General features: G+C 40.1%; 1 protein-coding gene across 1 annotated transcript; it reads left to right on the top strand.

Moving 5' to 3' along the window:
• Positions 1-194: 194 nt before the first annotated feature.
• lpcat2 (lysophosphatidylcholine acyltransferase 2) lies at positions 195-10734 on the top strand. The gene is made up of 14 exons (XM_023284139.3): positions 195-484; positions 831-973; positions 2991-3208; positions 4878-4990; positions 5342-5402; positions 5768-5826; positions 6225-6259; positions 6446-6500; positions 6813-6895; positions 7312-7437; positions 7560-7713; positions 8756-8854; positions 9215-9356; positions 9494-10734. The coding sequence occupies exons 1-14, from the start codon at positions 374-376 to the stop codon at positions 9670-9672; spliced, it is 1578 nt and encodes a 525-aa protein (XP_023139907.1). The 5' UTR covers positions 195-373; the 3' UTR covers positions 9673-10734.
• The last annotated feature ends 3102 nt before the right edge of the window (positions 10735-13836 follow it).

Below are 13836 nucleotides of genomic sequence, written 5' to 3'. Positions count from 1 at the left end.
AATCACATACAATTTTATGTTTTTCTCCCACCTGATTTATGTGATTTATTTTTAGCATTTTCTCGAGGCAAGTATATGGGGTGTTGATCATTTATATGTTAATATTAAGGGCTCACAGATGGTATAAATCGATGCACAGTGTTTAAAGCCCCCACTGATCGGACACGACCACCGCTGCGGCACGCTGGAGGTGGAGCCTGACGCCGGTCCGGATCAGCTCTCCCAGGTCTGTGCGTCTGCGCTCGCCGTGTCAACGTCGTCCTCTACGGAGGGGAGAGACGACAGCTGGGCCTTTTTGTCAGGAAGTGAAATGATAACCTAAAGGCGCCTCGACCACAACATTCGCCTGCTTTCCTGCGCTGACCGGACTGCCATGCCGCCGCAGCGAGTGTTCGCCCTGCCGAGGCAGCAGTCTCTGCTCCTGCCTGCGGTCATCAACCCGTTTGTTCAAGACACCAAACTGCCCAAAGCTGCTTTAATTAAAGTGAGTATGGTGTTTCAGTTGAGTGGTAAAAAGGCAGGCTTTTGAAGAATAGTCATCGCTTTTGGCAAACGCGGCGCGCACAGTGTGAGATTACACACACACACACACACACACACACACACAGGCTTCTGTGTAACCAAGCAGGGCCTATAATCTGCTCGCTGAGGCTGTGACAATCGGCTTGTAAAGCCTCGTTATATGCAGCACAAACAATGAGAGCCGTTGTGTGTTTTCTAGAGAGCTGATGTGGATTTTTAGAATTGTGCATATTTCTGGTCTTTGGAACGTCAGATGTTGGTCTGTGGCCTGTAACCTCTGATGTGTGCGTATCCTCCCCTCCACGCAGTGCGTCCTGCTGGGAATCTTCCTGGTCCCTATTCGCGCCATCCTCGCGTCCCTGGTTCTGATGGTGACATGGCCAGTGTCTGTCATTATAACCTTCAGGTATCCTCTGAAAGGAGCCGTGGAGCCAATGACGGGCTGGAGACGGTAACTATGGATACTAACACCATCCCACAGCAACACAGCGTCCCACAGAGGTGCCCAAGCATCATGGGCATCAGCACAGACTGCCGGCAGAGGCCATGGCCTTCTGGATGTCACACTCACTTTGGCACTGAGAAAAACTGAATAATTACCAAGTGTAAACAGAGTATCCTGCTCACCTTGCTGGACATCAGTTTTGTTTACATCCACATTAAGTTAATGTTTTAACTTGGTGAATTTGGCCTACTGTTTAATTAACCAGATGACCGCAAGCCCACTTTCCCACTGACTGTACTGTCACGCCAGGTCCATGCAAACATTTTGTTTGCAAAGCATTTGCGAATACTGTGGCCATCGTTGTATCATCTTATCTATTAACTGACAAGGGAGTTGGCTGCCAACCTATTTTGTGCATCTCAACATAGCTACTGATGAAAGAAATATATAGAGATTTCCCAAACAGATCCATTGTGTTTCACTATTAACATTGTGAATTTTGCTAAAGCTATAAAGTAGGAGAATAAGCGTGCTTTCTGGCTTCTAAATTAGACAAGAAAACAAGGCTTAAGGCAGCACATTTTCAAAATAATAATGCCTGATATGACTTGAAGAATGTGCAGCTGCTTGCTGCTCTGCCGAATCATGCTTCTCTAGATCATATCTGCCTACACAGCATTACTTCATCTCAGTTCCCCACTGTTCTCAGAAAGGAAATGATGGTATTACCTAGGGTTTGAGAGGAACTGAAAAAGTGATCTGTGTATATTTAGAGCCAATTTTTCAACATTTAATCCCAATAGTAATACTAGACAGTATGTTTATTAATAACATGCTATGTAAATATTTGATTGTATCCTCCAGTTGGAGCATTAGACAGTGTATGCATATCTGTACAGTGTAAATACTGTATGTACATGCAGTTTAGGGTATGTAGAATAATTCATATATTACTAAATGTGAGAAGTGTTGTGCTTGCAGTGTTGTATTTTACCTCAACTGTCTGCAACATCTGAAAACAGTTCAGCTCTGCATGTAATTGCTTCACTGCTATCGTGTACTCAGTTCTTGTGAACTTAGAGCACAGCTTTATCATTATGACCAAACATGGTAGGTGAGTAACAGAAGCAAGAGAAAGGCTTTTCTTGTTGGGTCAATCTGTTTATTGCTTGGCAGTTTATAGGCTCAGATACTCTCAGGGTGGCTTTAGTTCTTTAAAAGCTGAGATTTTACCATGAGATAATGTGACTTGTGTTGCAGATTCCACTGAGAATCAACACCCAACCATGCAGATCAATGCATGTTTGTTTTTTATTTGCAGTAACTGTAAAAAAAAAAAAAAAAAAAAATTAAAAAGTGAATGAAGCCACTCTCAGCTCATACACCTGATGCAATTGGCACAAACGCAAATAAAATATTATTTGATAGGTCAAACTGAGTCCTAAAGACGTGTATATGGTCTTAACTCATGTTGCCAGGAGACTGTATCTTAGCCACATTAACCTGACGGATAATTAAACCTTCTTACTCTTCGCATTAAGCTTCCTGCCCAACTTGACAGAAGGATTGATGCAGCTATAAATATTCATAGCTTTGTATTCTCAAATTTGAAACGTTGTCATTCGTCATGTCACAGGGTTTCAGTCCGTATTATGACATCCTACCCTTTCTCTAGTTTGTGAGGAAGTAAGTGGTGATGGTAACATTGTTTGCAACTGTAGGGTTTACAGAAAAGCACAAAATGGTGCAACTCTTCCTGTTACTAAAACACGTTCACTTCATCCATTAGTTTAGAAAAAAATGATATGGTTACCAAAGAAGACCCAAGAAAACATGCTTATCTAAAATAGTTTATCAGCCAAATTTCTTTATTTGGAAACAATTTTTGAAATTTCTGTCTTGATTTATATCTTGGAACTGCTGTAAGAGGACACAAGATAAACATGCACATATTTTTCTCCCCATTTCTCATAATTTCCCCTCAGAACACCTCAGTAATCCAAAGCATTCTTGTCATGTGCAGATTTCTGTGCCGAAGGGTGATGGCTGCCTTGGGAAGGGCTTATTACTTCTGCATGGGCTTCAGAGTGGTGGTCAAGGGGAAGCAGGTCACCAGCAGTGAGGCCCCCATCCTGGCTGTGGCCCCCCACTCCACCTTTTTTGATGGGATTGTGTGCGTTGTAGCCGGCCTGCCCTCCACCGTCTCCCGGGTCGAGAACTTGGCTACACCCATCTTTGGCAGTGAGACACTTTTCTTTTGCTTTATTGCGTCAGTACAGGAAATTAGGGGCGTTTGTGCTTGAGGAAACGTTTCTTGTTCTAAAAACTTCCACTCTGTGCATGGGTGTGTGTGTGTGTGTTAGTGAGAACTTGTGAAAATACGCACAAGTATCAAACACATTTGTCATATAGTGTATTTCCGTCTGTCTGCATATGACTGTACAATTTCACACCTTCTATGAAAGTGCGCTGAATAACTGAGGGTCTTGTAAGGTAATAAATAGAAAGTAGTTATCTTATGCTGCCTTTACTTAAGGATATCAGGCAATTCAATGCTCTGGAAATGTTAATGGCAGACTTTTATTGTCTTAACTATCATTTACATGTCCTTTGTGATGTAAACGTGAGCTATGGACGTGATAAATACATATTTTCCATTAGTCTTTCAATAGTAGTGCACTTCATAAACACCTTTTTAAAAATTGTTTGGAATGTTTTCTCACATTCATGCAAATTCTTACCTACAGCTGTTTCCACCATCATCGTTTATGTTATGTTAACCAAAATGTATAATGCTGATTTATGGTTGAAAAAAAAAGCTTAACCCCAAAACATCTAGGCATTAATTGTCTGTACAAGTCACTCCATGCATAATGACTGAAACAGCTTTCGTAATTTGTGTGGTATATTTTTTATATTTTTCTGTTAGACTTTTTTGTAAATGTGTCCTGACATGACCTGAAAAGACAAGAATGTTTACAGCTCTGCACAGCACAAAGGAAAAAAAAATGTAATCATTGGCAACATGGCCGAGGCAGACCTGTACATGCAGCTCTGTAAGGAGAATTACAGTGTAGCCTTCCTCCTGACGTTTCTGTCTGTCGGGCCACAGATTCTCATCCACAATCTTCCCTATCTAATTCAGAGTGGACGGAATCTTTTGTAATGTTTTATCCAGCCTCTGCAGGCGTCTGCTGTAAGTTTTTTTTCCCTCTTTGTGCTATGCAGTGCTGTAAAACAGTAGTGTCTTTTTCCTCTATTGCAACAACATGGTCTGTCAACAAATTACAACACAGAAAGTAAAGGCGTAAGTTTGAATCCTGTCCAATCAGTTTCCTACATACAGTCATTTGTGACTTTGTCCTGTTGAAAATGTCAGACAAAAAAAGTGGAGCTTTGTGTATTTCCAGTTATTGCTATCAAAGCCTAAACTATAGTTCACATTCCAAAATATTTCAGAGTTCTCTATTAGTGCATATAGACAACATGGTGAAACGCTTTGACTATCCTGTCAGAAAACAGTTACATGAGGACTTGTCATTCTGATGGCCTTGACATGTTCATTGAAATAAATGTTTACTTTTGAAAGATACACTTAAGATTTCGAACAAGTTTCAGACTTTTGCAGATGATCTATTGTGTGTTTTTTTTCTAAGAACTGTTTTGAGATCTGCATTCACTGCTTTGCAAATGCTAAGGTTTCAAGAAATGTACCAAAATAATTATGGAAATCGGTAAGATCTGTCTGTTGAAATGGCCCTGCCCTGTTTAACCCTAACAAAACAATGCAGTTAACCACGGTTAGCTTGTACAGGAAATAACTGGTGAAACATCAGACAAAAGAAAGAAAAAAATTATTTTTTCCTCTTCCATGTGTGTGCGTTGATGTTGATGTTGTGCCTCTCTGCAGGGTTTGTGCGCTGTCTCCAGCCAGTGCTGGTGTCCAGAAAGGACCCAGACTCCAGGAAAAATACTATCCAAGAGATAGAGAAGAGAGCCAAATCTGGAGGCCACTGGCCACAGGTCTGTCACAGCACAAACAAAGACTGTCAAGCAAAAATGAATTGAGTGTTAATCTGGTATCAGCATGAAATATAGCCACAGAGAAAAAAGCTAAGAAACCTCAAGAGTCGTAACTCAGGATGTTGGTTTGGCTTCACAGTTTTTTTTTTGTCAATTTTTGGAGGGTCACACTGTGTAATTATGGTTCTTATATAGGGGTTCCGAGAACAAGCAAAAGTTCATACAATGCTGACTCAAATTATTTCAAAAGCCCTCTTTGCATGTTTTACCAATCAGCAAAAAAATTGCAGACTTGATAAAACTATACAAATATGTGATGTTAACATTTGGCAATGACTCTTCGCTCCTCAGGTTCTGATATTTCCAGAGGGGACATGTACAAATCGCTCATGTCTCATTACTTTCAAACAAGGTAAGATATAAAATAGAAATTTCATGTAATGTGAATGTAAGCGGGTCTTTTTTTTTAACATAGTCTGCTAATTAAAAAAGAAAAAAGACAACAGATAAAAGAAAAATTCCAAACAACAGCTATTTACTTAACGCACTTTAATCTACTGAGCATAGGCAACACTTGATCGTACACTGCTCCCATTGTTCATTAGGTGATGTGGTTTGTGCATTGACTGATACCCACAAAACCTGACAAAGCTGGTCAGGTGTGAGAAAGGGGATGTTAGGATGGTAAATTAATGCAGTCTTACAGATATCCAGTTTGCATCCCTTTGTAAATACTGTATGTTTTTGATTTTCGTGGTTTATATTCCCCACCCATAGGTGCCTTTATCCCAGGCGTCCCAGTGCAGCCTGTGCTTATGAGGTACCCCAACACACTGGTGAGTGTCTGTTATTGTAATGCAGCTTTGTTATGTTTAACTTCACACTTTGAGAGCCATGTAGCAGACAGAGCGCACTTTGTACGGCACTCACTAGTTCACGCAGGAGATAAATATGCAGAGGCAGAGCTGAAGATGAACGATACACCCTGCCACAGTTGACTTCCATCCAAGAAAACTACGTGGACTGTTAGCAGTGCATTCCAGCGGAACATTTTTTCGATAGAAGTTATCTTCCATGTATATTTCTAAAAAACTATCATGTTCCAGGTCTTGACTTAAGCTGTCACAAAGACAGACTGGCAGCACCACCACAAGCTAGAAGTGTTACTTAACGTGGATACCATTCCCATCCCTGTGTTTTAGTAATCATCATGCATTGCTTTTATTTTCTTTAGGATACAGTGACTTGGACTTGGCAGGGTTTCAGCTCGTGAGTATGCATCACATTCCTGATTCCTGTAGCATGCGTGTTTTATGGAAGCAGTGTCTGCTGCTACTTTTTTGCAGACAGTAAATTCAACTATAACACAATGACAATAACATCATCGGCTTGTAGTGCAACACCTTTTGGCACTATTGGATGAATAATACACCGTCCTGCTTGTGTTATGTGCAGGAGGACGCTTCTGCTTCTAACACTGAGCCAGCTGTACACCACAGTCGAGATAGAGGTAACAGGCTTCCTGCTTTCACTTAGAGTGTGCGTCCTATTATGATGTAGTAAATGAGTGTAAAAAGCTCTAGTTATTTTACATATTACAAATGATTACACAGATTTGAAAACCTTTGATGTGAAGTAATGTGTGCAGTTTTAGTGGTAGTATGCCATTCACTAATGCTGACTTGTACTGTGCTCAGAGGAACTATGTCTGAGAAGTGTTTTCTGCAGGACGGGATTGGGCTTTCACACAGAAGTTTATGAGTTTACTTTCTGTTTGACCTTCCCTGTGACACTTTTTTTTTCTGTTTGCTCTGTTTTCCAGTTCCTGCCGCCGCATATCCCCACAGATGAGGAGAAGAAAAGCCCCCCTCTGTTTGCCAGCCGAGTGCGAGAAACCATGGCTCAGTAAGTACGCATTTGTCTTATCCCTGTTATTTCTTATGTCGTGCACTTTGTGTTGTGTTGATATTAAAAAGTGCTGTACAACTTCACTGTCCTTGCCATAAAGTGCACATTCCACTGTGTGTTGTCCAAGTACACAGAAGAGCAAAGTGCAATAGAAAAGCAAAAATATGTATGTTTATGCAGGAAATAAAAGCAATGAAAAACACATAGGAGGTGCATAATGTGATTAGAAAAATAAGTGTGGAGAGTTCGCATTTTAATATGATGCAAACCAGTTGTGCATTTATTACTGTCCCACGATCTACATTAATGCAGAGATCTCTTGCACAGCTGAGATCTCTGTGATCTTTGCATATCATCACGGCCTTCAAGAGCATTTCAGCTGACCGCTACATATGCAAACCCTCTGATTTCAGGGCTTTGGGAGTTCCAGTGACAGACCACACATATGAAGATTGCCGCCTAATGATCTCAGCTGGTGAGCTAACACTTCCCATGGAAGCTGGCCTGGTTGAGTTCACCAAAATCAGCCGAAAACTCAAGTAAGACGTACACTTAAGACATTACCGGGCAGGGAAGTTAACACTGATGTGTATGCCTTCAAGTCTTTTTTTTTTTTGTCAGTTGTGGCCTAAACAATGTTCTCTGTGCCCTGCTAACCTAGTCTGAAATGGGACAATGTAAGGAAGGAACTGGAGGGTTTCGCATCCATGGCCAGCTCCTGTAAGGGAGGACGCATAACCATCGAGGAGTTTGCCAGATTCCTGAAGCTACCTGTCAACCCAGTCCTCGAGGAGCTGTTTGCATTATTCGACAGGGTGAGATGCCTGTTTAGCAAATACTTGGTCACCTAATTCTACATAATTAGAGTGACTTAGAACACTAAAGAATATTTTTGCTAATGACCAATAGATTACTGAAGTTCCTTTTGTTGGCACACAGCCCATGCTGTTTTAATAAGTCTCTGTACAGTATAAAGGCTTAAAACTGTAATTCAGTTTACAGAATATCACACATTATATCACTGTATATCAGACACACCAATGAAAATACAACTGACCGGGCTATCACAGTGTGAGTCCAGGATTTATACAACCTGAAACAGGAAATTATGATCAAAGCAGTTTGGAATCCTTCCCTGCTATGTCCACTGGAGATTTGAGTGTAAAGAAAGGATTAAAACAATAAAAACAACCTCCAACATCCAGTTCAGTGAGCAAAAATGAATCCCTTTTCTTCAAAAAGTATACACCTTATAATTCTTCCATCAATAGACTGTTGACTTTGGCAGAAATCGTTTATGCCTTAGTCTTTTATAACATATTGCCCATAATTGCCAGTCAAAGCTGTTTATACTAAATACCAGAGAAATGTGAGCAATTTATAGGAGGAGATTTGATCATTTTTGGATTTCAGGGGATACATCGCCCCAGAATGTTAAAAGACATTCTGCAACATTACAACTAATCAATAAAATCATGAAATGACATATCCACAAATTGAATACAAAAACATCACTACCAAAACACCTACAAGTGCAAAGACAGTTTGATGGCTAATGAAATTGCAATTTTCCCTATAAATGTATGGCCATATTAACACTAACAAGACATTGGTTGGTTAGCTCCTCTCATTTTTAAAAGTTGGATGCATAAAAGAAGACTGTGTCACAACGATACACCAGTTTAGGGGGGAAAAAAGCATTGAGGAGCATAACATTGATAATAGTTGTAGTATAATGCAGCTTACATTATTCTACTTACCTTTAAATTCATAACTCTCAACATGTACCTGTAATCGAGAGGATGTGCATTTAATAAAGATTTTTTTTTTCATTGCTGCCCCATTGACCCTGACTAGAACGGAGACGGCACCATTGACTTCAGAGAGTATGTCATCGGTGTGACCATCCTGTGTCGGCCAGCTAACACGGAAGATGTACTACGAATGGCTTTCCAGGTAGGACAGAAATATTATGACACTGACGTACAACCGCTCGGGAAAGCAGCAGCAGTACTGTAGGAGGAACAGAGGCGGCATTCAGAGACTTGGATAATGTCAAGTTAACAATGTGTATCTGTTGCTGCAAAACACGGAGTCATTTCGCCGGCCGTAAGGTCAGATGCAGTTTTGGACCAGCTGTTCTGGTATTTATGTAATGCTGCTGAAAGCTTATTTTTGTCCAGCTAATTTATCTAAGGTAATTTTTGTGTGAGATTTTCTCACCTGCCTACTCATTTTCATACTTTTCAAACATTTCCTGAACATGCAAACATTTAAAAAGCACATAGACATTTGCTAATGTGCTTTCCCATGTAGCTGTTTGACACAGATGAGGATGAGAAAATCACCCGAGAAGAGTTCACTGCTCTGCTGCGCTCTGCTCTGGGTGTGTCAGATCTGAACATGGCCAAACTCTTCAAGGAAATTGATGCTGATGGTTCTGGTTTCATCACCTTCAGTAAGTAGATTCTGCACTAAGACAAAAGCTACATTTTAGACTTTTAATCTCCTGTTATATATTATATATTACTTTTACTTCACTAAATCAAACCACACTATATATTCATGTGTTTCTCTGCAACTGTTATTCCTCAGGTGAATTTCAAGCCTTTGCAACAACCCACCCGGAGTATGCAAAGCTCTTCACCACCTACCTGGAGCTTCAGAGATACCAAGCGATCCAGGAGGCAAGGCCGGGAGAACTGGAGTTGGCCGGTCAGACCAGTTCAGAGGAAAAACAAGAAGACAGCACCTCTGATAAAAAAGACGACTGAGACTGAAAATGACCGGGAAATTTACTTGACTGCACTGAGAGAAAAAATGCAAGACTGTCATCTTGTTGAAGTATAAATAGTACATTCAAGTTATCGCCACAGCACAGCCATATTCAGTCAAACGCTTGCAGTTTTATAGACGGTTTTAGAGTGCTTGTGTTTTCAATTTTAGTGCCTTATAGATATTTTAAAAAACTATTTCCCCAAGTCGTTGCACAAGGAACATGTTTTGTGACTTTTTACATCCGTAAAGTTGTGTGCGTGCTTTTGGTTATGTGTCCATCAAGAGAAAAAAAAAACAAAAGGATGAAAAAATGTCAAAAAAACATCGAGTGTTTGTGATTTGATTAACTGTCTGAACCAAACTTTAGAGTTCTGATCTTAGAGACGATGTGTTATGATATACTTAATCGCTATTTTTTGGACTGTTTTTGTGTAGCCTGACCTTACCTTCTCTTGAACTGAGATGAACACAGCCGGGTGTACCTTATCCTTTGTCTTTGTATTGTTTTCTGTAAATGAGTGAGGAAATTGCCAAACCAACACATTTTTAAATATAAACAAAGAGTCCTTGTGCTTCTGTGTTACAATATAATTAGTGTACAGTAAGCTTTATTAAGATCGTTCCAGTCTGGCAACCCAGAGATGTTCTGTATTAAAGCTACGTCTACAGCAAGCATAGATGCTGTGCATTACACTTTTTTCCAGCGCTCAGGGACACAGACCTTGTAAGACGGCTGTATAATTAGCCAGAGGTTTGCTTTGCATGTGTATCCATTTGCATTTCTACTGAAGATCGTTGTTGCTGAGACAGCAGCGTGTCTGTGCAGCTTTAAGTTTACTAAAGCAAATCAACCACTGAAAATAGGGCAATTTGTGAGCAAAAAGGCAACAGTGCTTCTTCACAACAGCATATTCCAGTGGGGTATGCTTTCAGATTAACTAGAGGCATTGTTATTTATTTAGCAGGGTGTATTACAATTATGTGATTTTTTTCCCTCCTTTTTTTGTTAACACTGCAAAGTTTGCTTTTTAAAATAAAACAAGAATATGATTCTGTAATCTGGTTTGTGTTTTTATATTCATCTCTGACGAAACTTGTACTGACTTTTACAGACTTTGTTTATAATGAGGCGTAAGTGCAATGAATGGGCTTCGGCTCTACTGCTGGTTCTCTGAAACCACCACAAGGTGCCAGCAGTTACCTGTTACACTTCTGTTCTGAGTGCGTTTGTTCTGCGTCTGCTGGCTGTGAGTTTTAATACCTTTTGTCATTTTAGCCTGTGCTTTACCTCGATGAGACTCAGTATTTGTAAAAGCAAGATAATGTATTCATGTGTGTAGTAAGTAACCAAATGTTGAGCAATAAGTAATGTTTTAAAAAGCTACCAGCGCCTATATTAGCTAAATATTCTGTGAAGTTGCCGTTTTCTGACTAAGCATCTTATGTACAATTAGCATATTTCGCACTGAACTAATAATTGTGCAAAGAAAACATACATATTACAGTAAATTTTACATTTAACCATTAGTAAACTCACAAAAATGAATGAGGTAAAGGGTGATATGAAGGATTTATGTTATCGACTTTATGCTCAGCAGAAAATCAAGAGAAACTTTTATCTTGAACATAAACAAGAAATCCATCATTTTTTTTAAAGCACAGAATCTCTTGGCAATGTCTAAGAAAATAATCACATTTTTGTGATTTATGTATTGTGTTTAAACCCATTTGTCTGCATTAGGACTGGTCTAGGTTTTTCATTTGGCCTCTCCATGACCCCACCTGTTTTACTGTGAGATGGGAATAAAACTGTATCATGAACAAATGCTGCACTTTCATGCTAAAGGAATAATTTATCAGTGAAGGACCAAATAGGCAATTAAAGTTTTGTGAAATTTCATATTGTATCTGTTCCCAAAACCATGTAGATAGAATTTTTTAAATCTAATGTATGTGTAATTTTTCAAACTGCGAGTCTGAGTAAATCTCAACAAAAAACAAAAACATTTTCATCTCATAGCCACTTCCTTTTGTACTGAATGGTTTATGTATCTGCTTACTGGTTTTAAATGTACTTTTGCTGAGACCATGAGTAGATTTTAATTCAACTGCTTGATTCCTGTTCAGAAGCCATGATCCTAATATTCATGCTACTATACACAGTTCTAATACAGTTGGGATGACTGTGCTCACACACGCAGAAACACAAAAAATGCAGTGTCGCTCTGCACAGAGGAGGCTGAAATGAATGATGGAGAGCGGCTCTGTTCATTAAAAGCCCGCTGTTAGACAAACTGTGATTACCAGCTGTGATTTCCACCTTCAATTTGTTTTAACCTTTTCAAACGTGCAGAGGCTCATTTCATTTTAATCAAAATTAATGAGATGGCATGGAATCAATTAAATCACAATGTTGCCGCTCTTACAACAGTGCGTCTCCTTCCCTACCCACGGATCCCGCTCTCCTCTTCGGCCCCACACCCCTCCATTCTCCCTGCTCTCCTCTGGATGGCTGTTGTATATTGCTGTATCCATTTCAGCCCTGCCTGGGGGGTGATCCTGTCGCAGTAGATTGTGGGAGATATGTGTTGGTAATCTGATTTGGTCTCCTCAGGACCTGAGTGAGTGAGCAGCCTCTGTTTGTGGATGCAAGCTGGACACAGGCCTCATACGGTCGAGGGACTCACTGTGCCAGGCTGGAAGGAAAGGTCAGAACCGACAGGCCTCAGCCTTAAATTGATGTGACTCAACTATGTGCCTCACTTTAAGCAGGTGGGTCGGTTCACTCGAGCAAAATCAGAGTGAGACCTGGCTGAGTTCCACTCCGTACACTAAGGTTCAGTCAGCCATTTATTTCACAAAGTCTGAGGAAAATTTAGTATTGTGCTGGAAAGTTTAACTTTCAGCATCTAGGTAAATGCTATTTTGATACATAATTTTCGACATCCTTTTACATCTTTGTAAATGCAGTGTACCCACATCCCAGTTGTACCCGTGTGACTACAAAAGTACAACAATGGTTCAACAGATAATTAAAGTGAAAAGTAATTAAGCTTTGTTAGTACAAGGATGTTTTAGGGATGTTACATAAGAGGAAGAAATCAAAGGTATTTTTATGTTCCTATAGAAAAGACTTTCCTGCCTATAACAACAGGATACCTTGGTGTGTATATACACTTTGGTGAACTCTCCTTTGTCCTGTGTGACGAACATGGACGTAGGGTTTTAAAAAGGCAGCACCATGTGCAACAACATTAGCTTACAACTTAGAGAAATAACAGAATTTGCTGGCTAGAAGCAAAAGTATTGCAAATGTTAGATATGACAAGCAAGTGTAGAGAAAGATATTCACTTCTACACCTCACTCATGCCTGGAATAATGTTTTGAAAAAGTAATATAATTTGTTGCTATGTAAATATTGTTCTTTATGGTTGTATCAGTAATGCAGAGGCAACATTGGAAATGTCTTGTAAACTGCATCGTACACAGTTCTCACTGATTCAGCATGTCATAACAAGTTTTTGACAAACTTGGGGATTGTGCAGCAAAATTTACAAATAAAAATTTCAACAATGGTCGGTAGCATGACGTAGCTGTAAAGATGAACCCACTGCTTCATCCGCTCTTGGAGCAGATATGGCTTTTGTCCAGCTGCTCTAGAGGGATGTTTACTTTTACAGACACTGGCATGGTGTGGATATTTAGACATTTTCATTGTGAGTCCTGCTCCCACAAGCACACACCCACGCAACGCACACATCTTGCACCACTCTTGACTCCTGTGGGGTTTGAGCCTGGCAGCCGGTCGCCTTCAACTCTGCAGGGAGTTCCTCCAAACCTCATTGTTACGTTTCCTTATCGCACCAGATGACACTTTGTTGATTTTCTCTCTCCTATTATACTCTCAGGAAAGTGATTGTTCCTTATTTCCCATGTGGTGGTTTATAGGAACAGTGAAGGTCCTGATCAGGGCAAAGTTTGAGGAACGGTATGAAACATCAGGCATCCAGCACCAGTATCTGCAGCCTGGGTTTGTTTTTTTGCACACCGTTTTGGGTGTTTCACATCTTTGCGTTTGATTCTTTTCCAGATACTTTTTGAATGACGGGCAACAACTTTTCCTGTTAAATATACAAAGATGGGTCAGAACGTTATTGTG

This window comes from Amphiprion ocellaris, chromosome 1, assembly GCF_022539595.1.
Source record: "Amphiprion ocellaris isolate individual 3 ecotype Okinawa chromosome 1, ASM2253959v1, whole genome shotgun sequence".
NCBI classification, from domain to species: domain Eukaryota; kingdom Metazoa; phylum Chordata; class Actinopteri; family Pomacentridae; genus Amphiprion; species Amphiprion ocellaris.
The sequence above is the reverse complement of the archived record's forward strand: the minus strand, read 5'-3'. Positions and strand labels throughout refer to the sequence as shown.